Source organism: Triplophysa rosa, linkage group LG11 (assembly GCF_024868665.1).
Source record: "Triplophysa rosa linkage group LG11, Trosa_1v2, whole genome shotgun sequence".
In the NCBI taxonomy this organism is placed as follows: domain Eukaryota; kingdom Metazoa; phylum Chordata; class Actinopteri; order Cypriniformes; family Nemacheilidae; genus Triplophysa; species Triplophysa rosa.
The window spans coordinates 22,254,642-22,281,762 of record NC_079900.1 but is presented as its reverse complement, the minus strand read 5'-3'; the positions used below and the strand labels follow the sequence as shown (position 1 = coordinate 22,281,762).

At 39.3% G+C, this 27,121-nt stretch overlaps 3 protein-coding genes across 6 annotated transcripts; 2 read left to right on the top strand and 1 right to left on the bottom strand.

The window, feature by feature from the left end:
* Positions 1-1,417: 1,417 nt before the first annotated feature.
* Positions 1,418-6,444, top strand: samd1a (sterile alpha motif domain containing 1a). Its single transcript, XM_057345081.1, has 7 exons — positions 1,418-1,947; positions 3,762-4,017; positions 4,148-4,287; positions 4,369-4,426; positions 4,603-4,669; positions 4,747-4,861; positions 5,427-6,444. The coding sequence occupies exons 1-7, from the start codon at positions 1,606-1,608 to the stop codon at positions 5,577-5,579; spliced, it is 1,131 nt and encodes a 376-aa protein (XP_057201064.1). The 5' UTR covers positions 1,418-1,605; the 3' UTR covers positions 5,580-6,444.
* Positions 6,445-6,619: 175 nt separating this feature from the next.
* tecra (trans-2,3-enoyl-CoA reductase a) lies at positions 6,620-16,639 on the bottom strand. Its single transcript, XM_057345083.1, has 11 exons — positions 16,098-16,639; positions 15,479-15,530; positions 15,293-15,337; positions 13,550-13,653; positions 9,356-9,471; positions 9,014-9,119; positions 8,623-8,695; positions 8,499-8,542; positions 8,363-8,420; positions 7,636-7,724; positions 6,620-7,190 (listed from the first exon to the last, which is right to left on the bottom strand). Exons 1-11 carry the CDS (start codon positions 16,266-16,268, stop codon positions 7,017-7,019), a joined length of 1,032 nt encoding a protein of 343 aa, XP_057201066.1. The 5' UTR covers positions 16,269-16,639; the 3' UTR covers positions 6,620-7,016.
* A 2,627-nt stretch (positions 16,640-19,266) lies between these two features.
* On the top strand, positions 19,267-26,544 carry dnajb1a (DnaJ heat shock protein family (Hsp40) member B1a). 4 transcript variants are annotated; one of them, XM_057346151.1, is made up of 4 exons: positions 19,710-19,824; positions 23,100-23,191; positions 23,287-23,852; positions 23,945-26,544. In XM_057346151.1, the coding sequence occupies exons 2-4, from the start codon at positions 23,176-23,178 to the stop codon at positions 24,173-24,175; spliced, it is 813 nt and encodes a 270-aa protein (XP_057202134.1). In that variant the 5' UTR covers positions 19,710-19,824; positions 23,100-23,175; the 3' UTR covers positions 24,176-26,544. The 4 variants fall into 4 exon arrangements, with proteins under 4 accessions (XP_057202132.1, XP_057202134.1, XP_057202133.1 ...); XM_057346149.1 differs by lacking the exon at positions 23,100-23,191 and having other exon boundaries at positions 19,267-19,824; XM_057346150.1 differs by having other exon boundaries at positions 19,801-19,824; positions 23,100-23,852.
* The last annotated feature ends 577 nt before the right edge of the window (positions 26,545-27,121 follow it).

The window sequence follows — 27,121 nt, the reverse complement described above, 5'->3', positions numbered from 1 at the left end:
CCTGGACACTGGTCATTTGATTAATGAATTTGGTAAGTTCTATTTATTATGTTATTAAATGCAAAATTTATGATCCGAGTAAAATCTGTTATATTGTCAAAACGAATGCTATTAACCCAACTATTCACAGCTATTAAACTGGAGTTTAATAAGATACAACAATTAAAACTGGGTTTCTATTTATTAAGTGCGCGCGTCTGCATGTGCGTGCGAATCTCCAGCACGCGCCTTCTCTGTTCTGCAAAGAGACAGGCGCTCACATCATTTAAACGTTAACGGCCATTTCTTCTTACCGCGCTGCCTGATACAATACTTTAGCGGTTTATTAATATTCTTTCTTTACTTTATACCTTACATATGTGAGAGTAAACACATAGTTTAGAGATTTTCGATCAATTTGGCGTGTTTAAATCAACAGACCCTGATGTTTGTGAGTGTGATTGAAAAAGCTTTTGAGTGTTGTTTCTAAAAACAGACAACCTGCTAAACTTATGTGGTAAGACAAGACTATAATGTTAAGCTTAAAGATAATGTTTATTCATCTCTGTCTATAAATATCTGCTTTAAATCCTCTATATCCTCTATATTGTGTTGAAACAAGTCTTTGATTATTTATGTCATTTATTTCAGTATCTAAATAAAATATCTGATTGTGATGTACAGTGCTGTGTTGAGTTTCATCCATCTTTATACTGTGCTTTATACACATCTGAATAGAGAATTACTCCAATTATGCATAAAATCATTTTTATTTAATCCTCCATGTGAGGGATGATAATTGTTTAAATAAAAAAACGATTTTAACAACGTGACTGTTTGGTCGTTAGGACGTGCTCATCACGTCCCAGAAACATAATTTGGTACGTCGCTCTGACGAATATGGTACGTTCCAGGTATGTCTTCAGGAGGTAATCACCACGTCCCAGCAACGTCCAATGTTACGTCGTCACAACGAATACGGGAATCATAAAGTTACGTCGCTGGAACGTTATTTGGTACGTCGTGGCAACAAATATGGTCCGGCCCAGGTACGTCGTCACAACGTAACTGTGTTAGCTGTGTATAAATGTAGTCAACATAGTATTCAGTGTACACAATGTGCTAATATATTTAACAAAACTCATGCAAATATAGTTGCTGTTATCTGTCTCGCTCAAATCCATTTAAATAGGTTGACAGCACGGATTTGTTTGGAACTATTGAGGGCTCCATGAACCACGTGACCACACGGCGGCGAGATCCAGTGTCGTAACTCTCATATTCAACGGCTCTGGCCGGTATCTAAAAATTTGAACAGACTGCTAAAACAGCGTATACTGCTCAGAAAGTAAGCACCACGCTATTATTCTATTCTACATCATAGCCGTCGCATGGCATTCGCATAAAACAGCGATTACTACCTTAAATCTCCTAGTGGCGGGCTGCGCTATTTCCGGAATTCTACCTTAAGCGCTCAATGTGATCAATTTACGCACGCGTACAGTATGTTTCCGTTTTTCTCTCAGCGCGCTCGCGCGTCGGCTCGAAAACCCGCGAGCGTCACGTCGAGGGCAAAACACTGACGCACTTCATCCACTCTGTCACGCTTGAACCCCGTTAGCAATAATGTCCGAGCCGTACCGCGAGTGGATCCTGGGCTCCATAGACTCATTGAGGTCGCGGAAAGCGCGACCCGACCTGGAAAGAATTTGCAGAATGGTTAAAAGGCGACACGGGTCGGACTGGGACCGAACCCGCACAGAACTAGAGAAACTGATAGAGGAGCAGACGGTGCTGAAAGTGAACTATAAAGGCTCGGTTTCTTATCGCAACGCGGCAAAGGTGCTAAGAGGCAGGAGAAAAACCGAGCAGAGCAAGTGTGCGGTGAAGCAGCCGTCTCCACCGGACTGGAGCACCGGGGACAGCGCGCTGGGTCTCGCGGATGAGGATCAGATGGAGGACATGGAAGTAAGTAAACCAAGCGCTCGTGCACAAAACAAGTGGCTGCGGATTATCAACATATCGCGGACGTTTTGCGTTGCAAAACAAGGCTAAAGCGTCGTCCTTTCACTACTATTTGAACTGTTCGTTGGCGCATGCAACATAAAGGCAAGTGCGCACGCACGCGCGCGGACTGGCGCAGACGGGGAGCGGCACAAACCTTCACGAGCGGCGGAAAATCGCCAACAATGGAATCGCATGATCTATTTGGTCGAGATTTTCGAGAGCGAGCTTTGTGTAAGATTAGACACTGCACTTACAGACTTCAGCGAAAAATCCTTGTCAGTATGTGAATACGCCGAACTCGCGGGGGAAAGTCACGCAAACATCACGGATCAGCCGACTGGCGCTTTTCGCCCGAGGAGCCACTCTACAATTACAAAAAAGATTTTTTACTAACATGAGGTTGCGTTTTTGGGCCAATGCAAAGAGCGACAAACTCAATAACACCATTTTTAGAGATCACTGAACCGTAAGTCATTAAACGAATGATCCTTTATGTTTGTGCAGACGAAGTGCGAAGGAAGTCATCACTGCGGTTCGTAAACCTATTTTTTATATACGGGGTAACCCGTGCTGTCAGTCAAACAGTGCTTTTAAATGTGTTTAGATCCACTTTAATCATTGCGGCAGGGAAAAATGTCGGATATAGCCACGTTTAACGTTGGCTCGCTTTGGGACGCGCTTCTCTTCAGACAGGCAGCGCGCCTCGGAGAGCGAATCGGGGCGGGCTCGTGAATATTAACCAGTCCACGTGACGTTTGCCACTAGCTTGGCTAATTAATATACATGACCTCACCACGCTTCACTTTGAAGCCACTGGCTAACGTCACGCACTAAATATTCATGACCACGCCCCTCTCTACTTTGTGGGACTCGCTGCCTGCTACAGAGCCGTGGTTTCAGCGCGTCTCCGTTCAGCAAACTCACCCAAGGTTTTACTTATATTGTATTTTAAGTCATTTAAGCACGTTCGCTGCTCTGTTTGTGAGGCTTTCTAAACAACAAAGTGTCAAACAACTACCAATCGGGTTTAAAGAGTACGACAAACAACTGAGGTCATCTCAGACTGTGCGCGGCCTGGAGATACTGGAGCGCGAGCAGACGGTAATCCAGTTTTGCAGTGCGACAATTGTCACTGTAGCGTGATGCGGTGTGAACATAAGCACGGAATGCACACAAGAGTTGCGGTTAAAAAAGGTTTTGAAATGAAAGTAGTAAAATATGACAGCGCACATTTCTATTTCAATTGTATGCTTCTGTAACATAAGCCCGCGTGACAACATCTGTTTGTTGTGGGTCGTATTAGAGACATTTGTGCACAAAATGGGTTTTAGAATAAGCCTTTATATCTAGCTTACATAAAGTTAGTTGGAAGTGCTCATGTATAATCAAAGAGAAAAGGTAATGAAAATTCATTGATAAAATGTAGTTGGAATTCTGGGTATTTACTACCTCAATGATATAGTGTACACATGTGTTTCTATTTTGTCACAAACACAACACCATGTTTTTTGTGATGCCCAAAATGTTTTAGCCTGCCAAATACAATATCTTTGTTTTTTTGTAGTAATGTGGTATTTCAAGTGTTTTGGATGCATCAAATAATCACAATCCTAGTATCACATATAGAACGAATTTTTCTGGCCGTCATGCCACCACTAATCTGACTAATGGAGTATTCAATGTTTATTTACCTTTTCAATGAAAAACACATGTATGCCGGGGCCAGGAACAACATTCAAAGCATGTGTTCTAAAATCACACTGCCGTGTTTTCAGGATGAGATGTCCACAACAGCAGGAATGGATAGCAGTATGGATGAGGAGGGTGATGAGAGCAGTCTGGACACCATGTGCGCTCAGAGCACCACTGACTCTGGCATCAGCATGAGTCCCATCACCAGCAGTAACATCAGTCTTCCTGCGCCCTCCCCCACTACTTCTCCAAAGAGCTCTCCGACCCACGATGCTTTGCGGCAGGATGGGGACAGTGCTTATATCCTTCCTGATCATGCAGCGCAGCAGCAGGGCACAGGTACTTATGAACAACTGGCAAAATGCGAAATGTTGTTTTCTAAAAACAAGATAATGGGGATTTTCAGGTTTGGATGGTTTTCTTGCTGTCCTGGCAGCCTCAGGTAAAGTGATTTCATTGTCACCTGCAGGATCTCCAGAGTTGGGGCAGCAGCCACTGGCCATCTGTCCGTCCGCTCAGCAGAGCGCTCCTCAGGGAGAAGAGGGGCCGAGAGCGGAGGAGAGCGCGCTCACCTCTGATCCACCACTGTCAGACTGCGGAGCCATGCCAGTAAGCACGTCCATCCAAGCACTTCAATCACCGCATGTCAGTTTTGTGCCTGCTTGTCATACAGTCTGTGTTTGTCATTAGAATGATGCAGTGACGTCTGACAGAGCGCCTCATGCCGTCTCTGTTAATGTCGAGGATGGTGAGTGTTCTGCTTCTTTTACTTTGACACTATATCTGTCAAGTCACTGCAAATGAGTGCAGCTAGACAACAGGATCAATGCGACCAATGCAAAAACGAATAAATCGTCTGCATGGAGTGTCACTTTGGCAAATTGCATAAATGTGAATACGCATAAATGGACTTGTTTTTTTCAGGTGAAAAGTGCAATAATGAACTGAACAGCATGACAGAGGTACACAATGGAGGAATCAATGACGGAACGTGAGTGAAAGCCAAAAACATCTATCAATGGTTAAACATATCGAGACTTTAAAATGCTTGTTTTGCTTTATTCTCAGCGAGGCGTTGAAAGAGGAAATTGGCCAGGACCCCTCGCACTGGACCGTGGCTGATGTGGCCAAATACATCACTTCTGTGGGCTTCCCGGAGCAGGCAGCAGCTTTCAAAACACAGGTTAGTACTGTAACCAACCACCAGAGGGCGTAATTATGAAAATTTTTCATATTTCAAAAGGCATGATCAATTTGAAACCGTTTTAAAGGATGCGCTTTTTAATCATTTCAAATAATTATATGGATTACCTTTGTCTATACATAATACTAATTATTGCGAAAATAAATCGTGATCGTCAGTTTTGGCCTTCAGCAATTACAAAAACAAAACAATCGAGGTAAAACGATTATTGTGCCGCAAAGGATCCTCTCTTTTCTTGTGGTATAAATCCACAGCGCACCCCTTTCCTTTACAGTGGTTCAGCTGTGCTATTTCTTTACACTTAGTTTTCAGTTGAATTCACAGTTTTTTTCGATGTTGTTTTAAAAGTTAATGAGTAATCATGTTAAATAACCGGGATCTCAATATTGGCCAAAATAATCCTGATTATGATTTTTGTCACGATCGAGCAGCCCAACGTGTGCATCATTGATTTCATATTCATATTTGCTCCGCTATGACTCTTGAAGTTAAGTCTCCATGGAGCTGCTCAAAACTGACCTGATTTTCTCATGAATTCCAACAGGAAATAGATGGGAAGTCTTTAATGCTGATGCAGCGCAGCGATGTGCTGACCGGTCTGTCAATCAGACTTGGCCCTGCCCTCAAAATCTACGAGAATCACGTGAAGGTACTGCAGAGAAGCCACTTTCAGGACGACAACCGCCTCTTCTCATAGAGCTCGTTTTCACTGCGAACAGACTGAAACCTCCTGGCTCGGAACGTTAGCCATGAAAGGGGAGAACGGAGCTCTTTAAGACTGGATTTGCACAACGCTTTCATCTCCTCTGGACATACAGCATGATTCAGCCCTGCAGTCTGTTCCTCTGTTCTGTTTTGTGTCCTTCAGTTTCCCCCTCACAGGGCTGATGGGACCACTCGTGTTTTTTCTCGGTGAAGCGTTAAATTCACCAGCGTTCCTACTGTTTGTTGTCAGGTATGATTGACAGTGTCGCAATACTATATAAACATGGTTTATGTCCTGTTCAATGTACTATGTTCATTAATGTTATACAGCAGTCTTAAAAAAGCCATGTGAAGTTGTTAGGAAATAAATTCCAGTGTCAGAAACTGTGGTTTCAGTCTTTTCTGTTTTGCATTGGGACTGCCAAGCTGAGTCAGAAAGTGATTTACTGATGTGTTGATCCCAGCACTGCACAGCAATATAATTCACACAAAGAGATGTCTTCATAGTGAGGAGATGGCAATAGAAGTTGATTAGAATTTAGGTGGATAAATCTCACAAAAACACATTCACGAGAAAAACAAAAAGTAAGAAATTGTATTTTGAATAAAGAAAAATGGGAATGTTTTATGTTTGGGGTGTAATGTGTCATGCAGGTAGTGTAATCCGACAATAAAAAAGGTATATAAAAGAGTCGACATTCAAGATACATCTCTGTCATATCTCATATCACCGCTCTAGACTGAAGCTCTGAACAGAAACAGTCACTTATGATTTCTACATTGTGGTACTTGGTTAACAAAATCATTGTCACTTTGTTCCCGTAAATTAGCACCATTTTCTATATGTATCCAGATGTATATGAACAATAAAATATTTTTTTATTTATGATAATCTGTCTTTCTTTGTCATGACAAAAACACAACATTACAATGTCTCTTAACTTTCTACAGTTATATTACACATGAATATATATTAAGACTGATACATTTGTTAAAGAATGTTTTGTAGTTCACAGCTTTCCAAACGTTTTGATCATGGTTGAAACATCTTGAATGCATGGGTATTTCCTTTACACCATGTAAGGTGGTCATTTTATGGCATTTTTATAATGAAAGAAATATCGGGTTGCGTATAATTGGCCTTAAGCCCTATTGTAATTTAAAATGTATTTTTACTAACAAATAAAATGATACTAACCATTTGGCTATTAAACATGAATTGAAGAAATAAGGTTGACTTGGTCGTCTACACTACAGAACCCCAGACTTACTACAACCTCAGAGTTCATTGTATGACTCTTGACCATTTTTATTTATCACTTAAAATATATTTTACTATAGCAAAATGAATGGGATTGTTAGTTTTGGAGACAATCTTTACTGATGTTGCGAAGCATTCATTCTCATTGACTGGGATTTTCAGTGTAGGCTATAAGATGAAAGGTAAGATTGGGGAGCGCAGTGTGGGATACTCTTTAAACTCTTTTAGGTAGCTGCGATGTTTCCCTTTGGCCCAAACTGTCATCTGTAAAAATCCCACCACGGTGAAGAATAACACTGGGACACACTGGGTCATCAGCGTGAATCCAAGCCAAGCTCCCACCTGCAGAACAAAGCACTTTAGTTTTAGTGTTTGGTAGTTACTGTATGTAACCGCTAGAGGTCAGCATTTCATCGTTGTCAGGGCTATTGACAGGTTTTTACAACATACTTTCACGATGGTTGCCACGTGGCAGTTCACGATCAACGTAAAGCTAAACAACTGAAAATAAAACAAAATTAAATATTTGTTTAGAAATTATGCGTCGCGCCAGATCCGACGACTTTAAACAAATCGTCGCATGATCTCAATGTATCGCGAGAGCGAGTCGAAACCACAGCAGTCGAACACGCAGAAGAAAACACACACACGCGCACGCACGCACGCACGCACGCTCACACACGAACTACTGCTATTGGTATTGATCAGCGAATGAGGAGGTTCACTTTGTTTTGCTATTGTCTGTGAACAGCACCTGCATAGATGAAACCTTCTGGCTGACTCTCACCTCATATGTGTAGTTTGGACATGAAACAAGTGCAAATATCCACGTGAATGGATTCTTGGTTGGATAAGGAATCTTCTTCACCTTAGATCCTTAATAGAAAAAAATGAAACAAAAACATGCTTTTTATATACTACAGTACAGTTTAAAGTTTAGGGTGATTTTTTCCCCTCATTCATATTTTTCCATAATAGTAAACTTATCAAAACTATGGAATAACACGTGTAATCTTACACTCTTAAAAAGGGTGCTCAAAAGGTTCTTTGATGCCATAGAATAACCTTTTGGTTCCATAAAGAACCTCCAAAGAACCTTTCTGTTTCACAAAAGGTTCTTTGAGGCGGAAAAAGGTTCTTCAGATTATAAAAATTAAGAAAGAGATGGTTCTTTAAAGAACCTTTGACTGAATGGTTCTTTGTGGAACCAAAATGGTTCTTCTATGGCATCGCTGTGAAGAACCTTTTAATTACCTTTATTTTTAAGAGTTTATGTTACTCAAATAAAATATAAAATGAATCAAAACTGGTTCTTATTTCTATTATTAAACCATTTTTATTAAACAAAAATTGTTATGAAAGTAATTAATATGTTGGCACACTATACACAAATTGTAGACAGAAAGTTTATTAAGATTAATAAACGTTAAGATGAAAAGGTTCAAGAGAAACATTTACTCCTTTCACGAAACAAGTTTTCTTAACTCAAGATTGATGTATTTTGTATATCTTACCAGATTGCTTGATATTTCTCAGAGACATGTGAATTGAGAAGTTGCCAAGTTGACAGAACTGCAGAAATCAAAACTTTCGGTAAGAAGTTTGCTAAACAAAATGACAAGATTGTCAGCACAGGAAAAAAGTTCTTACCAGAAAGATTCCAAGTGCTGTTTTCACCTGCCTTTCTCCATAATCTGCATGTAAACATTGACGGTTCACTGCATTCAGAGTATTTACAGTGTTCGTGCTATTTGGTAAAAAGCATATTACATACATGGAGGTGTGTAGAGAGGGTGATTGATGTAATATGCCATCCATGCTGCAAAGCACCAGTGATAGGAACAGTTCTATAAAAGAAAGATTTGTTGTCAATTTTCATATACATTTTTTTTAAACGTAATTGATTTTGGTTTACATTAAAAATGCGTGCTGCAAATGTGCTGCAAATACAGTAATTGTAACATGCCATTGATAGATGGATTTTCTTTGTTCCCCAAACCAGCATAAAGGTTTAGGACCAATATAGGGGTGAGTAAAGAGAACAGAAATGTTAAATAGGTGAACTGTAATACGTGTTGGCGTACTGTCCTCTAAGCATCACGAAAACCACCAATAAAACACATATTTCTCATCCAAATTATATGACCCAAAAATGTAATGCTCACTTTGAAAATGTTGCGCATTGGCATGGTACCATGAGAAAAGCGATGGACAAATAACGTCTCCAAGATTCTCTTCGCATAATGGAAAGTGTGACACATACAGGCTATACTGAGGAGAAGAGAGAGAAGCCGTGAAAAGCTTAGGTCAACAAGTTCAGCCTAATACCAGATCATCACATAAAAGTTTATTCCTGAGACACATCAATCAAAACACTTGGCAGCATTATTCCTACTCCTCTGCTTGACCAATAGGTTGGGTGTCAAAAGGCACTGTTCATGGACTGAGTCCAACAGTCTTAAAGAAAAATCACACTATTCTTATCCAACGAGGCATCGGATACTTACTGCACAACCCAATGTTTACTGGTGGTGAATTCATACTTGGGAGCATAGATGAGAGGCAGTCGAAAATAAAACAGCAGGTATATGACAAGAGGTCCAATGCACTCGATTAGGAACACCTGCCAGGAGGAAAACACACACACACTCACACGTTCAGTTTTTATATAATGACGATAGTCTATGAAAAACACCCACATGATATTTGTTAGAATTAAACAGGCATTGTCTGCGCTTTTATTATATATGAAATGAGCAATAACTCTCAATCATACACAGGCTGTTTTTTACCTTCTGTTTCTCATGAAATGACGTGTTTAAGTACACTCACCTAAAGGATTATTAGGAACACCATACTAATACGGTGTTTGACCCCCTTTCGCCTTCAGAACTGCCTTAATTCTACGTGGCATTGATTCAACAAGGTGCTGAAAGCATTCTTTAGAAATGTTGGCCCATATTGATAGGATAGCATCTTGCAGTTGATGGAGATTTGTGGGATGCACATCCAGGGCACGAAGCTCCCGTTCCACCACATCCCAAAGATGTTCTATCGGGTTGAGATCTGGTGACTGTGGGGGCCATTCTAGTACAGTGAACTCATTGTCATGTTCAAGAAACCAATTTGAAATGATTCGAGCTTTGTGACATGGTGCATTATCCTGCTGGAAGTAGCCATTAGAGGATGGGTACATGGTGGTCATAAAGGGATGGACATGGTCAGAAACAATGCTCAGGTAGGCCGTGGCATTTAAACGATGCCCAATTGGCACTAAGGGGCCTAAAGTGTGCCAAGAAAACATCCCCCACACCATTACACCACCACCACCAGCCTGCACAGTGGTAACAAGGCATGATGGATCCATGTTCTCATTCTGTTTACGCCAAATTCTGACTCTACCATTTGAATGTCTCAACAGAAATCGAGACTCATCAGACCAGGCAACATTTTTCCAGTCTTCAACTGTCCAATTTTGGTGAGCTCGTGCAAATTGTAGCCTCTTTTTCCTATTTGTAGTGGAGATGAGTGGTACCCGGTGGGGTCTTCTGCTGTTGTAGCCCATCTGCCTCAAGGTTGTGCGTGTTGTGGCTTCACAAATGCTTTGCTGCATACCTCGGTTGTAACGAGTGGTTATTTCAGTCAAAGTTGCTCTTCTATCAGCTTGAATCAGTCGGCCCATTCTCCTCTGACCTCTAGCATCAACAAGGCATTTTCGCCCACAGGACTGCCGCATACTGGATGTTTTTCCCTTTTCACACCATTCTTTGTAAACCCTAGAAATGGTTGTGCGTGAAAATCCCAGTAACTGAGCAGATTGTGAAATACTCAGACCGGCCCGTCTGGCACCAACAACCATGCCACGCTCAAAATTGCTTAAATCACCTTTCTTTCCCATTCTGACATTCAGTTTGGAGTTCAGGAGATTGTCTTGACCAGGACCACACCCCTAAATGCATTGAAGCAACTGCCATGTGATTGGTTGATTAGATAATTGCATTAATGAGAAATTGAACAGGTGTTCCTAATAATCCTTTAGGTGAGTGTATGTACATATGTACAATAGAAATAAAGCCTCTGACCCTAAAAACTAAGATGCTCTGAGTCTAAAGGGTTCTTAGCAGTGTTGCAATGGAAAGGAGTGAAAGGTACAAAGAACCTTTTGCACAACAGAAAGATTCTATGGATGTTAAAGGGGTCATATGACACGGCTGAAACGAATATTATGGTTTGTTTTAGATGTAATGCAATGTTTATACATGATTTAAGGTTAAAAAAAGCTGTATTTTCAACATACCTTGCATGTTTGTATCTCCTCTTTGCCCTGCCTCCCTGAAATGCTCAGATTTTTTACAAAGCTCATTGCTCTGAAAAGCGAGGTGTGCTATGATTGGCCAGTTAACCAGTGCGTAGTGATTGGTCGAATACTGCAAGCTTGTGATGGAAATGTAACGCTGTCACGGTCCTGCATTCTTGGTTCTGTATTTCTAGTCATGTGGCAGGATCGGGACGGAGCCCTTAGGTTCTATGTGAGAAAGCCATGAGTTGTTCGTTATGACATCTCATGTGTTTTCTCGTGTCTTGTCATTGGCCCCGCCTCTCTCGTTTCATGTATTGCTTCCCTGCTGTGTCTTATGTTTCCCACCTGCCCTCGTCAATTATCCTTCGTTTGTCTTCCCTTTAAATTGCCCTCATGTTTCATTGTCTTGTGCTCTTGGATTGTGTATGTATGTGCTGATGTTCTTTGTGTGCATTTTCCTCGAGTTCCTGCCTTGTCCTGCTTTGTCTTGCCCGTGTTAGTTAGTTTTTGTTTATCTTTTATAGTCTTCTGTTATAGTGTTGTTTCCCCCCATCGAGGGTTTTTGTTTCTGTTTAGTGTTTAAATAAAATCTGTTAACCCCTTCACTGCCGCTGCCTGCATCTGGGTTCTTCCACCTCGCATTCCTGATAGAATCCACTGGGATCAGAAGGGGCTCGTGCATTCATTGCGTTCCATGTCTCCTGAGCTCTCTTGGTTTTCACACGCATGTTCCTGTTTAGTTGTCCGTCAAGTTTAGTAAGTTTTTGGTTTAGTTTTGTCCAGTGATGTTTAGTGTTGTTTAGTGTATATCAGTCTTCGTCCAGTTCATTTTCCTGTTTTCTTAAGTTTACCCCATCGTGGGTTTTTGTTTCGTTTTTATTTAATAAATATTCCCTTGGTGTTAACCCCTTGTTGCCTGCGCTTGGGTTCTGTCCACGCCAACCGTGACATAACGCCTCTTACCATATTTGGAACATCAGCTTCCAAAGCAATTGTACTGACAGGTACGCCCACCTTACTTGTGTATACATTTGGGCGGTCTTAGTCAAATCAGACCACGAACTGACGTAGATTTGTGGGGGTGAGGTTACACGAGGCGTTTCAGGCAGGTCTGGGTGAGCATTCGCTTTTAGATAGAATGCATCTTTTGTTCCCACACTTTCATTTGTGCAATTTTGCATGTCTAATACATGCATGGGCAACTTATAACACAGCAAAGACACAGAAAAACACGTGTTCGCGCCATATGACCTCTTTAAAGGGACAGTTCACCCAAAAATTAACATTCTGTCATTTACTCACCCTCATGTCATTGCAAACCTGTTTGACTTTCTTTCTTCTGCAGAACACAAAAGAACATATTTTGAAAAAAGTTGATAACCGAACAGCACCAATGCAATGCTAAAAAAAGAAAGTCATAAAGGTTTGAAATGACAAGGCGAGTATATGATGATAGAATTTTAACAAAATGACAAAGGTTCTTTGTGACCGACCGTTAAGAGTGTTTGTCTTGGGCGTGGGTCAGCATGGGCGCTATATGTGCAGAAGGTGAACAGGGGGTGATTGGGATCAACACCTGGGGACAATGGAGCCAGAGAGATTACGTGTTCTGAGAAAACGAATTGCTAACTGGTGAGGTGAGAGAAACTGAACCAGAGGAGTGAGTACTGTACACTAGCCTGAAATGCGTGCTGCCTGAATACAATCCAACTTTTCACTCTATAACACAATGAAAGATCATGAACAAGTAGTTATGACTATAAACTGTATTAGATGATCTATATGGAAGCTGCTGTAAAATGCAGACAAACACAAAGCCGTGACCAAGCATTGCTTAGCAATCACGAGTCTACAGTTTGACGTATTTTATATATAAAAAAACATGTTTGATCAAAAGAAGAAGCAGTAAACAGATTTGGTCCTCTATCAAGCAAACAGATTTGGTCCTCTGTTCCTACTTTTTTTTAAACAATTCATGTTGGAGCCGGTAGTCAGCAGCCCTTTGGTCGACTGAAGATAATATATATGAAGAGTTTGGTTCCAAAATGAGAACGCCGTTTTAAAACCAATTAAAAAATCATATTTTTTGTTATGTTATCACATTTTTATTGTGTTTTATTGTGTTAGTTAGCTGTATTTTTTTAGTTACTAAGGCTTAAATCAAAACAAACCAACTGCAGTTTGACATTTATTGGTATGTACAATAAAAAAACGTGAGTTTTGAACATTTTTAAAAACGGAGTTAACTCATTTTGGAACCAAACTCTTCATATAGATAGATATATCATTTCGAAGATTCAATTAATTTGCAGGTGCGTGGGTGTGTGTGTATGGAGCTCAAATCCATGTGTGCATATGTGGCTGTGTGTGTGTGTCAGTTGTTGTGTGTGTGAACTCTCACAGTTCCCCAGGCAATCTGGGCTCCCAAGTCTTTGAAGTAGAAGGTTGCAGTGGTTCCCACAGGAAGCTCCTGCAGGATTTCCTCATCTCGTAAGGGTTTTCCTTCTGAAAACAACCACCATCGTTTATTTCAGTATTCAAAGGGTATATGTGTATAAATGGGTAGTTGACAAATATTCTGTACATGTGTCCTATGGGTTGGCATAGCAACAATTTAGAAAACACAAAACTGTTCATAAAATATTATTTTATATAATTATTTATATTCATATCCATCTGTTATCCAAACCCACTTATCTTCTGCAGGGTTGCGTATGTACAGTTATGGCCAAAAGTGACATCCGACTTTGAAATTGAACTCTTTGCTTTTTATTGTAACACGTTATTAAGATGCATTAAAATGTGTATTATTAAGAGACATTAAAAATTCATATTGAAGAGCTATACTAAGAGTTAAACAAGAGTGTAAACTAAAGCTCAACTTTCAGTTTAAGGAGGCTTGACAAAAAATTGTGCAAAGATTATTCAGTCAAGACCCAGGAGGAGATCAACAAATATTAATACCAGTTAGTAGTCCATTTATGTTTTTTGTTTTTCTATACTTTTTCCTTTTGCCAAATAAATACCTCAAAAGTTTACAAAATTCATTAAAAATGTGTACACATAGACTCTCTTGACATCTCTATATGTACAGTCATGGCCAAAGGTAAGTCCGGCATATTTGGACAAAACAAACGAACAAACACAAAAATGTATTTATTGGACAAAATTATGCAAAAATGCAAAGTACAGTAAATCAGGGAATATGAGTTTTATTCAAATGCACAATAAAATGCATGGAAAAAAAGCTTGAAATAAATAAATGTAGGTGTAGGTACTGACTACAGTTTCATCTGTTAATTTCATTCATATTTCATTCATTCTGTCTTGTAGTAATATAAGGGTTTTGACTCAATAAGATTTCATGTGTAATTTCCTCCTTACATTCTTCTCAAAGCGGAGCTCATACTGTCATGATCCTGCCTCTCCTTGTCTTGCTTTTCTAGTCTTGTGGCAGGGTCATGACAGCCCCACGTGTTTAGTGTGGAGAAAGACATGGCACTGTCTGTTTTGGCATGCCATGCGCTCTCTCCGGTCTCGTCTCTTGACCTCGCCCCCTCGTTTCCTCGTTTAGCTTTCCAACGTTGTTTCATTACCCACACCTGCCCATTGTTATCTTCCCTTGTTAGTTCCCATATTTAATGCCCTTGTGTTTGCTGTCCTGTGCTGTTTCGTTTTATTAGACTTTGTAAATTCCTTGCAACATTAGTAAGAGTTTGCAACATTTGTAATTTGTGCCTTGCTTTGTTTGCCGTGTACCTTACCTTGTGGATTACCTTGCCCCTTTGGATTACCTTGCCCCCTGTCTTGATGTTTCGTGTATATCTAGTCTTGGCATTATCATTTTGTAAGTAAGTTTGAGTTATCCTGTTTCCTTTGCTTTTGCCCCCTCGTGGGATGTCTTTTGTTTCTGTTTATATTCCGTGACGTTCTTGTTTATCCCCATCATGGGCTTTTGTTTTTGTTCCAATTAAAGTTAAGTTGTTTCATACTGCTGCCTACGCCTGGGTTCTTCCCTTCCCTGAACACTCCTTGAACACCCATCCTAATTCGTGACACATTCAAACTAAAAAGAGTGAAGACTTTTGGCCACAACTGTATATGTTGTGTATGTGTACAACTGTCATACAGCTGATCTACTCACTTGGGTCCAGGCATAAAGACTGTCTGGCAGCATACCAATGTGGATCTGTGGAAATTGAAGCCTGACACGTAAGACTTTGCTATAACCATTATTTCAATGTCATCAACTTATCATGTTCCTTGCAGAAAGCTATTTAAAGAAAGGATTTGCAGCCTCATAGGTTCTGCACCAGAGAGAGGGACTCACTTGATTTGTGAAACATAGACTTAATGTCCAATATAGTTGCTGTTGGCTCAACCTGCAGAAAGATCAAAATCTTCTCAATATCTTCAACATTATATTTCAATGTTTGTGTTCCACTGGAGTGTCAATACCAGATCTATTTTTATACCAATGTGTTCTTAAAGCAAAAGTAAATAAATCTGTATAAAATCGCCTGTTTTCCAATTGTTATAATCTTTTCTGTAACGTTTCTTGTGATGGACAGACTTTTAATTTGCGTACTCTTTGTTTAATGTTATGCTACGTATAGTATATTTTATATTTCTATATTGTATTTTTCTACATAGACTTTTATTTTAATACTCTACGGTGCAGTTTTCCTATGCAGAGATCAATCAAACTCGCTGTACACTACACATGCATGAATAAACTCACATAGGAATTCCTGGAAGCTCAAGAGTCATTCTCATCTTCCAACAAGCGACACGACTACTGCTAAAGCACATTGCTACTAGGTTATGGCATGTGCTACAGTTCCAATTTTATTGTAGCCATCTATAATCGCTGACAGCAGATGATTTAATTTTACATTCAAATACCTTCACCTTTAAATATTTCTATTTAAACACCTAAAGCCACATACCTTATCCAGAAGTAACAGTTTCTCCTTGGTCTTGGCAGCCACAATCTCCACCTCGAAGTAAACGATGCGTTTAGGTTTTTTAGGAGGTTTTGGTCTGGGTTTGGCTGAAGGAGCGGGGGCTGGTGCACCATCGCTCTTAGCACTTTTTGCCTCTAAAGCTAATGTATCCATGACGCCTTCTCAAACTTCACACAATGGATCCCGTATTATAGACTTCTCTGTCGCGGCTCAGTTGTCACATACCACTCCTAACCTCTCAAACGTTCATCCGTAATCAATTGAAAAGTTCCTCAAAGTTTCTCTCCAGCGCACAGGGAGCAAGAGAGATCTCAAGAGACGTGACTGTAGACGTGAGTTCAGATTGCAGTGTGATTGGAATATCTCCCACCTATTAACACCTGCATGGCTACCCTGAAATCAGCTCTCCATGCATCACAATCGCTCCTCTGAAGACGAAATCTGAGAGTCCCAAGACATAATCCATGGCATGCCTTTCACGAAGCTAAATTTACATGCCTGCTTAGCTGAATGCCAGCCCTGTGACCTTGTGGGACTCAAACCCATCCAGTAGGCTCGGCCCCCTGCTACCACACTGCCTCTACTTGGGGTTAGGTAACATGTGCCATACAGCGAGGTTAGGATAGTGTATATAGATACAGGACAGCATGTAGTGGGAGTTATTTACAGCGGTGTTTGACGTATGGCACGGTTAGGGACGTGTGCAAGGCAGTAGGCACCCGCAAATCTTTAATAGGAGCCCACGGTCTGTTGCTTTTAGCTTCATGGATAAAAAAATGATACAAAAAGTATTTTTATCGGGGGCATAAAAAGGTGAACTAAAGTTATTTACAGGATGGTGCTTTGATGTGGCTATGAGAAGTAAAACATAGGCTTTAAAGGGATAGTTCACACAAAAATGAAAATTCTTTCATCATATTGTCATTTCAAACCTGTATGACTATTTTTCTTCTGCAGAGCACAAAAGAAAATATTTTGAAGAACATCAGTAACCAAATAACATTGCACCCACATTGACACCCATTTTACACACAAAACCACTGAGACATTTCTCAAAATATCTTCTTTTGTGTTCCATAGATGAAACATTTCATCCATAGATGGTCATTTACTCGTTTTGGTAAACTATCTCTTTAATACAATCTGGCTACCCAAACACTAATAATGAAATGAATGGGTATGTCTGGGATTGGGCAAAATGAATGAGTAAGTGGCAGAGTTTTGTATTCAGTTTGTTTATTTGTCAGTTTAACCCTTGTATCTGTTATAATGTTGGACATCTATTTATGCATAACTATGGAGCTTGTTTGTTCACAAGCCATTTCTAGAGTCCCTAGAGGTTCTCGCATTCAGTCCACTCTGTACAGACTTCATTTGTGTCTGTCAACTGTAAGTAGAACATAGTAATAAGCAAGCAAGGTAAGCAATACAATGTTAGTTTCCTTCAGCTGTTAAGGATTGTGCAATTGCACAGAATCAACCAGATCCTGGAAAATGCCCCAAAATGTATCAAATGCCTATGAAAAAACAACCAAAAGTTCTCAGATTATCAGAGTAATTAGTATCAAGTTTTCGTTTTGACACCACTAGGCATTAGAATGTCTCATGAACAATAAAGTGAATGACAACAAATACCAACATTTGTTGATTTTTCTTCAAAGCAGCTTAGCAACATTGTGAAAAGCAGAAGGAAGTGAACATTTGATAGATGATTTATGCTCAAATTTTTTAGGAGAAAAATTTTTGAATATTAAAATGCAGAAATTACATAGCTTTTTTGTTTTTGTTAAGAAAAACATAAAATCTAATATATGAATAGGAAATTTACGAATGCTTTTGGAAGGTGCTATATAGCTGCTCAAATGACATGAAATGATGTGATTAGTACACGTGAAGACAGTCTGGGTTGCTATATTTGACCTCACCTGCTGCTGAACCACTGGTGTTCTGAACATAGACGCATGGAATCAAACAAGAGCTTGTATTTCTGTAGACTTCAACATTTTAATTTGCAATGATAGAGTGTCTAAACATGAGATTAGAAGAATTTCACACTTAAGAACAATAATTTTCAAAGCAACAAATCATTTTGGTATATATTAGTTCAGTCTAAAATGTAGTATCTACTTCGTTGAGCATTTTAGAGAAATATCCAGTTGACTTTCGTGTGGACCAAATTGATTTTTGAAAGATATGTAAAGTTTTGGTTGAGGACCATATTTTAATCCAATCAGCATACTATATCGTATCTCACCTATACACCACTTTGCTATATGTACAGAGGTTGATAGACTTGGCATTTCAGACATTGATTAAACCATGAGGAAATGGACACCAAGAAGCATTACATGTTCATGTTCATCCTGAATGCTAAATGCAGTGTACACACAGTTGTTAACAGCCCCCCATTCACTTGCGTTGGTTACAATTGAAGTGAATAGGGGGCTGTGCTGTTCTGTTACCAACATTTTTCAAAATATCTTCTTTTTGTGTTCTGCAGAAGAAAGAAAGTCACTCAGGTTTGAAATGACAAGAGGGCATGTAAATGATGACAGAATTTTCATTTTGAAGGCGAACTACTCCTTTAAGGGGAACAGAAAGACAATCAAATGATTCTGTTTTTCACAAGCAATGCTGTATGTCCAATACAATGTTTCATCTATTGACATTGAGAGCTTTATTGTTTAAGTCGACTCTCACGTTTGTATTTCCCAACCTGCTTGCCATTATTTAAATTCTGGGATACTTTCCTTATAAGTCTGTTAAATAAAAAAAGTATTTTAATAAATAATTAATAAATGAATAAATAATAATCAAGCCAACATACCAGAAATACCAACGTGTCATTCTTTGTGAAATGTTTTAGGCTATTTAGAAAGTTTTGTCACCTAAGCCCTATAAAATCACAATCAATTGTCATTTATAAATCGAAAAGGAAAGGTTGTAATCATTATTATATTTTTGGCATATATATATATATGTATATGAAATGAATTTGTTTGAACAAATGTTGCACTGAGGAATCAATATTTTACAATAAACGCATTATGTGCTGTTGTTGCAAATCCTGCCGCTTATTGTTCGTCCTCCCATCCACAGGTGGCGCTGTGTTCTCTGCAGCGTCAGTCTCTACAGAAGCCGAGCGAGAGATTCTTCTCGCACTTTCTGCGGGCGGTCAGCGACGTTGTCAGTTACAGTACAGTGCGTGAGCAGGGAATTTTATGGTTTCTCTTTTGGTTTTTAGATGTACTCTTATTTAAAAAATCAGCACAGTCTTGGAACTATTATGACACATTCGCACGAGTCTACAGCGGTCGTGTGCGATCAATGACGGATCGGAAAAAATAACTTAAGGACAGTTTGATGAACTCCAGCCCCGCGCTTCAGGTTTGACAGGCAGCCGGTGGGTCATTTCCGTGAAGTTGTTGAATATTTGAGAAATATTCACACATGGAAGCGGATCGTTGTACGATAGTGATGTTTTAGTCGAGTGTTGTGATGGGGAAAGATTATTACAGGGTGTTGGGAATAGAGAAGGGCGCCTCGGATGACGAGATCAAGAAAGCGTACAGAAAACAAGCGTTAAAATTTCACCCCGACAAAAACAAATCAGCCGGAGCAGAAGATAAATTTAAAGAGATCGCAGAAGCCTATGATGTGTTAAGCGATGCCAAGAAGAAGGATATCTATGACAGATATGGAGAGGATGGTGAGTGCCGCATGAGTCGTGTGTTTGTCCCAGCAGAGACAACGTTACTGTGTTACTGATGGGATCCGATTGTTTCCTTTATAAAGAAAATGAAATCATCAAGTTACAAAGATATAGACATACACTCAAATGTACAGATATGTTAATGTCGTCTCATGAGGACCACAATACACACATGTTATGTAGTGTACAGTGTATCTATATACAGGTGCTGGTCATATAATTAGAATATCATAAATCAACTTTTTGATTTCACTAATTCCATTCAAAAAGTGAAACTTGTATATTATATTCATTCATTACACACAGACTGATACATTTCAAATGTTTATTTCTTTTAATTTTGATGATTATAACTGACAACTAATGAAAATCCCAAATTCAGTATCTCAGAAAATTAGAATATTACTTAAGACCAATACAAAGAAAGGATTTTTAGAAATCTTGGCCAACTGAAAAGTATGAACATGAAAAGTATGAGCATGTACAGCACTCAATACTTAGTTGGGGCTCCTTTTGCCTGAATTACTGCAGCAATGCGGCGTGGCATGGAGTGGATCAGTCTGTGGCACTGCTCAGGTGTTATGAGAGCCCAGGTTGCTCTGATAGTGGCCTTCAGCTCTTCTGCATTGTTGGGTCTGGCATATCGCATCTTCCTCTTCACAATACCCCATAGATTTTCTATGGGGTTAAGGTCAGGCGAGTTTGCTGGCCAATTAAGAACAGGGATACCATGGTCCTTAAACCAGGTACTGGTAGCTTTGGCACTGTGTGCAGGTGCCAAGTCCTGTTGGAAAATGAAATCTGCATCTCCATAAAGTTGGTCAGCAGCAGGAAGCATGAAGTGCTCTAAAACTTCCTGGTATACGGCTGCGTTGACCTTGGACCTCAGAAAACACAGTGGACCAACACCAGCAGATGACATGGCACCCCAAACCATCACTGACTGTGGAAACTTTACACTGGACCTCAAGCAACGTGGATTCTGTGCCTCTCCTCTCTTCCTCCAGACTCTGGGACCCTGATTTCCAAAGGAAATGCAAAATTTACTTTCATCAGAGAACATAACTTTGGACCACTCAGCAGCAGTCCAGTCCTTTTTGTCTTTAGCCCAGGCGAGACGCTTCTGACGCTGTCTGTTGTTCAAGAGTGGCTTGACACAAGGAATGCGACAGCTGAAACCCATGTCTTGCATACGTCTGTGCGTAGTGGTTCTTGAAGCACTGACTCCAGCTGCAGTCCACTCTTTGTGAATCTCCCCCACATTTTTGAATGGGTTTTGTTTCACAATCCTCTCCAGGGTGCGGTTATCCCTATTGCTTGTACACTTTTTTCTACCACATCTTTTCCTTCCCTTCACCTCTCTATTAATGTGCTTGGACACAGAGCTCTGTGAACAGCCAGCCTCTTTTGCAATGACCTTTTGTGTCTTGCCCTCCTTGTGCAAGGTGTCAATGGCCGCCTTTTGGACAACTGTCAAGTCAGCAGTCTTCCCCATGATTGTGTAGCCTACAGAACTAGACTGAGAGACCATTTAAAGGCCTTTGCAGGTGTTTTGAGTTTATTAGCTGATTAGAGTGTGGCACCAGGTGTCTTCAATATTCAACCTTTTCACAATATTCTAAATTTCTGAGATACTGACTTTGGGGTTTTCATTAGTTGTCAGTTATAATCATCAAAATTAAAAGAAATAAACATTTGAAATATATCAGTCTGTGTGTAATGAATGAATATAATATACAAGTTTCATTTTTTGAATGGAATTAGTGAAATAAATCAACTTTTTGATGATATTCTAATTATATGACCAGCACCTGTACATGTACTATGTGTGATAATTGTTTTTAATGAAGAAAACTTAAAGTTTACATTTGATTAAGTATTGCCCTGAATTATCTATAACATATGTTCACATATAGTCCACAGAATAATTACTGAATTAAAAAATATAAGTTACATACTATTGATTCTGAATATTGTGTCTCATGTTTATCCTGAGCCCTGCCCTTAAACTGGCCACTGGTCTTCAGTAAAATCCTCCAGTTCTGGCATAATCTAGTTTTCCAGCATCTTCTGCATATTTTACCCCTTTGCAACAGTGACTGTACGATGTTGAGTTTCAACTTTTCACACGAAAGACAATTGAGACTATTACAAACGATACAAACATTCACAACACAACCAACATTAAAGGGACAGTTCACCCAAAAATGAAAATTCTGTCTTCATTTACTCCTCGAGTTGTTCCAAATCTGTATACATTCGTTTGTTCTGAGAAATATATTTGGAAGAACGCTTGTAACCAAACAGTTCTTGTACCCCATTTTGACTTCCATAGTAGGAAAATTGCTTTATACATTTCTCTGTTCTGTTGAACACAAAAGAAGATATTTTGAAGAATGTAGGACAGCAAACAGTTCTGGGGCACCATTGAGTACCGTTGTCATTTTTCCTACTATGGTAGTCAATGGTGGCCAAGAACTGTTTGGTTACAATTATTCTTCCAACTATCTTTCTCTGTGTTCATCAGAACAAAGACATTTATACAGATTTGGAACAACTTGAGGGTGAGTAAATGATGACAGAATTTAAATTTTTGGGTGACCTGTCACTTTAAAAGCCAGGTGGCTGTAAACCTGATTATTGTCGATATTTTTGTTTAAATATCTTATGTTAATATCTGAATGAAAAAATGTTTTTTTATTTAACCGTCTTGAATTTTTAAAGTAAACAGATACTTGAAAGACATGCTGCCATTCATGTTTTTAAACCCTTACTGTGCGTTCACGCCGCCAGCGACAAAGCGAGGCAATGTCATTCATTTCAATGGAGAGCTGGTGACTTCCGGCGACACGAGAGATAGTGACCGTTGGCGACAGGAAGTGGGCGTGTCTACCGACGCGACAAAGTGGAGATTTGCTCAACATTATGCAAATCAGAGTTTGTTTATAAAAGTTACCAGAGCAACCAAAGCTAGGAACGCCTTCTAACGACCTCGTAGCAAGAGACTAGCGACACACAGCGACAGAGTCACTGGCGGTGTGAACGCACAGTTAGATACCATACCCTAACAGTTTCCATGTTAGTGCTCTAAAAACAAGCTTTGAACAAGTAAAAGAGTAAGACAAAAATTAGTATGGAAATAAATGTGTTGTATCAATAAAATGTGTTGATGAAGTGCACAGAATCTGTCCAAAGTTTTAGCAACTCTCAATGGCTGAAGCTTGGTGACATTTAGTGACCATTTAAGTTTTTTCTGAATGCTGCCAATACAGGAGCATGTTGCGTGGAATCGACGAGGGACTTTTTGACACCTCCTCTGACCTGCAGATTAAGAGTTGAAACTGTACCATGTGTCCGGGTTCCTGTGAGCTGGTTCTGCTGTTTCTAATCTATATGCTGTTTATTGTAATTACCACAGTGTTGACATGCTGTTTGTAGTAAACAGTTTTGTGTGTGCAGGTCTTAAAGGACACGCTGGCGGTGGGAGCAACGGCCCTAGCTACACTTTTCACGGCGATCCACACGCCATGTTCGCCGAGTTCTTCGGTGGCCGCAGCCCGTTCGATCAGTTCTTTGCATCCCACGGGGGCTTAGACGATGACATGCATATTGACGACCCTTTCGCTGCTTTTGGAATGGGAGGAATGGGCGGCTTCCCCAGGTCCTTCAAATCTCGTGTGACGGGTGCACACGGGGGCCGGGAAAAGAAGAAAGATCCCCCGGTCATGCACGAACTGAAGGTGAGCCTTGAAGAAGTCTTCTCCGGGTGCACGAAAAAGATGAGGATCTCTCGCAAGAGGTTGAACCTGGACGGTTGCACCATGCGCACCGAAGACAAAATCCTGACTGTGGACATCAAACGTGGCTGGAAAGAGGGGACTAAGATTACCTTTCCCAAAGAGGGGGACGAGACGCCAACCAACATCCCTGCTGACATAGTGTTTGTGGTAAAGGACAAGGCTCACTCTTATTTTCGGAGGGACGGCTCTGACATCGTTTACTCTGTGAAGATATCCCTGAAAGATGTGAGTGTCTAATGTCTTTTTTTGGGTTTCGGGCAAATTGTACTAAATGCGAATGCTTACACTTATTTTTCTTTGCTTTTGTCACATGCAAGGCTCTTTGTGGATGCACCATCAGCGCACCCACCCTGGACGGTAGAACTGTCACTGTGACATCACATGATGTCATCAAACCAGGCATGAAGAAGAGGATTGTAGGAGAGGGACTGCCCCTGTCCAAGTATCCTGAAAAGAGAGGAGACATGGTGCTGGAGTTCTTAGTAACATTTCCAGACAAGTTAGGACCGGGGACTCGTGAAGCTCTGGTTCAGATCCTGCCACCTTGATCATTGTGATGACTGAAGGAGACACTCCGAGCCGATGCTTCGAGAGCCACACACACGCCCTGTGATCCAACTGGTTTTCTACAGAACCAACTTGGAAAGCATCCGTTAGAAAAACATAAAAGAGCTGCAGTGTATGATATTAATTTATAGCCCTGTCATTATAATGTGTACAGATCACTGTGAAGCATTACAGAAGAAATTTATTGAGGTTGTTCTGCAGAACCAGAAGTTTTTTTTAAAACATTTTTGTTTTAATCCCATCGTTTTATTGCTTCAGGTTACTTGGACAGTAATCTGTGTTTGTTTTCTTATATTACATTTTTATTTCAGTTTTAAGGGTTTGGCAAAATTCAAAGTATAAGAATTGTCATTCTGTTCATCACGAGTCGAAATTCAAATTGAATTTGAAGTGGAATAACAGCAAAAGGAATTTACTGAAAAGGCATTTAAAGGGACAGTTCACCCCAAAAATGAAACTTCTGTCATCATTTACTCATCCTCAAGTTGTTCCAAATCTATGAATTTCTTTGTTCTGATGAACACAGGGAAAGATATTTGGAAGAATGTCAGTAACCAAACGGTTCTGTGCCACCATAGTAGGAAAAATTGCTTTATAAATTTCTTAGTTCTGTTGAACACAAAAGAAGATAAGTTTAAAGAATATAGGAAAGCAAACAGTTCTGGGGCACTTTTGACTACCATTTCAAATTTTCCTACTATGGTAGTCAATAGTGGCCAAGAACTGCTTACAAGCATTCTTCCAAATATCTTTCTCTGTTCATCAGAACAAAGACATTTATACAGATTTGGAACAACTCGAGTGTGAGTAAATGATGACAGAATTTTACATTTTTGGGTGAACTGAAGGAAATCAAACCAATACAACAGAGAGACAACCTACTTGTGTGTTATGTTTAAGGTTTTCTTCCTGAAAACCTGCTTCATGTTCTTTGATCCCAATTTTTCAGACCTGATAATTTTCGGATGGTGTTTATATATATATATAACTTATAATATAAATAACCTTATATATTGTACCATGTTTATGGCTAATTCATATAAAAAACTGAAATATAATGTTGTCATTTCTTTTAATTTCTTTATATCTTAATTCCACTTTAAATCTTCAACTCGCTTACAGTTATGTGGAACATACAAGAAAGTAATAAATAAATCACACTTTCACTCTTAAAATGATAGTTCACCCAAAAATGAAAATTCTGTCATCATTTGCTCACCGTCATTTCATACCTGTATAAATTTATTCTAATGAACACAGAAAGATATTTGGAAGAATGTTAGCAATTTTCAATTCTGTGACAGCATTGACTGCCATAGTAGGAAAAATTCAATGGTAGTCAAAGGTGCTCCAGAACTGTTTGTGTTTCTAAATTCTTCAAAATATCTCACTTTGTGTTTAACAGAACAAAAATATAACAATATTTTTTTCCTACTATGGTAGTGGATGATGTCACAGAACTGAAAATTGCTGACATTCTTACAAATATCTTTCTTTGTGTTTAACAGAACAAAGAAATGTATATAGGTTTGAAACAACCCGAGGGTGAGTAAATGATGACAGAATTTTCATTTTTGAGTGAACTATCCCTTTAATAAAAAAGTAATTTTAACTAAAAGACACTCGAGCTTTTATATGAACTATCTTAGCCTTTTTTGCAAACTGCTCACAAGGTGATTTTGTGGAAGTATGAAGTCAGTTCTGAAGTTCACAGAGTAACTATGGGTTTAGTACATGAACTGAGTGAGTGAGAAAACTACACAATGTCCAATTCTGGTCTTTCAAGCAGTATATACTGTATATATTATTTTGAGTTAAAACCTCACAAACTTTCTTTTTATTAAATGTTTTGCCTGAAAGTGTGCTGTTCTCTCTCTCTAAATAAATGCCACTTGTTATTTAGTTATGCTCAGTTTTGTGGGATTTTACAGCACAGATTTTTACACTATAAACAAAATAGATCATTTGTTGAATTTGTTGTTTGTTGTATGTAATATATTGCTTGGTATTCTTTCAGCGAACTTCTATCTTCAAACTGATTTTCTAAGCAATTATAGTATTTGTGCCAAATAATGTGAACTGGGTATGAATGAAAATGAATTTAATGTTGACACGTATGCAAACTATTGCTGTATTATCAGCATGCTGCCCCTAAAATTCACAACTTAACATGTTTTAGATGTATAGATCACAGTTCATGTGTGGCAATTACTTTTGCAATTACTATGTGTTTATAATGTAAAAAATACTTTGTAAAGCTGTTTTAATTAGCCTAATATGACATGCTTACCAACTAGTTTTCTTTGCTTACTTGTTTTTATTTACTGCAAATAAAGTCTTTACAACTGCTGTCTTTTTAATGTCTGTTCGCATTATTTGTTGTGTATTAATACATTTTGTGAAATAATGCAACAGTGTCTTGCAGTTACTGTATTAACATATATTTATACATATAGTTTATTGTTATTCAGTTATATTATATTAAGAGTTATGCACCGAGATGCCAAACTCAGAAACACACAGCAGCTTTAAGATGTTTTACTATAAAACAAATCTATTGAGCATTGTGAACGGCTTACAAGCTAATGCAATTGGTCTACCATAAAACAAGCAACATATTCAATATAATATTAAGGAGGCTTTTAAACTTTTTCATAGAAATACTTTGTCAAGTATTTGTTAAATCAAAATGTTATATCAAGTACACGCTCAATGCTGACACCTGCTGGTGTAATGGGGTTTTATAAGTATTCGAGCAATAGAAGGACCAAGGGGAAATAAAACAATACACACGAGCACATGCAAAAAGGTACATAAGCAATTGAAAGAAGTAAATAACATAAATACGATTTGGTGCCAGGTGTGTTCGACTTGTGCGCAGGGTAGGCGCAAGACAAAAACGTACCTCGAGAGCTGTACCTTTGACT

What these genes read in the sequence shown, in the direction of transcription:
- samd1a (XM_057345081.1), top strand. Translation starts at nt 1,606, where the DNA reads ATGTCCGAGCCGTACCGCGAGTGGATCCTGGGCTCCATAGACTCATTG. An exon ending in ATCAGATGGAGGACATGGAA is followed by an intron (nt 1,948 to 3,761) that starts GTAAGTAAACCA and finishes CCGTGTTTTCAG; the next exon opens with GATGAGATGTCCACAACAGC. An exon ending in AGCGCAGCAGCAGGGCACAG is followed by an intron (nt 4,018 to 4,147) that starts GTACTTATGAAC and finishes TGTCACCTGCAG; the next exon opens with GATCTCCAGAGTTGGGGCAG.
- tecra (XM_057345083.1), bottom strand. Translation starts at nt 16,268, where the DNA reads ATGGATACATTAGCTTTAGAGGCAAAAAGTGCTAAGAGCGATGGTGCA. An exon ending in CAGCACTTGGAATCTTTCTG is followed by an intron (nt 8,421 to 8,498) that starts GTAAGAACTTTT and finishes TGATTTCTGCAG; the next exon opens with TTCTGTCAACTTGGCAACTT. An exon ending in GTCCAAACTACACATATGAG is followed by an intron (nt 7,191 to 7,635) that starts GTGAGAGTCAGC and finishes TTTGTTCTGCAG; the next exon opens with GTGGGAGCTTGGCTTGGATT.
- dnajb1a (XM_057346149.1), top strand. Translation starts at nt 19,614, where the DNA reads ATGGGGAAAGATTATTACAGGGTGTTGGGAATAGAGAAGGGCGCCTCG. An exon ending in TGACAGATATGGAGAGGATG is followed by an intron (nt 19,825 to 23,286) that starts GTGAGTGCCGCA and finishes TTGTGTGTGCAG; the next exon opens with GTCTTAAAGGACACGCTGGC. An exon ending in TGAAGATATCCCTGAAAGAT is followed by an intron (nt 23,853 to 23,944) that starts GTGAGTGTCTAA and finishes GTCACATGCAAG; the next exon opens with GCTCTTTGTGGATGCACCAT.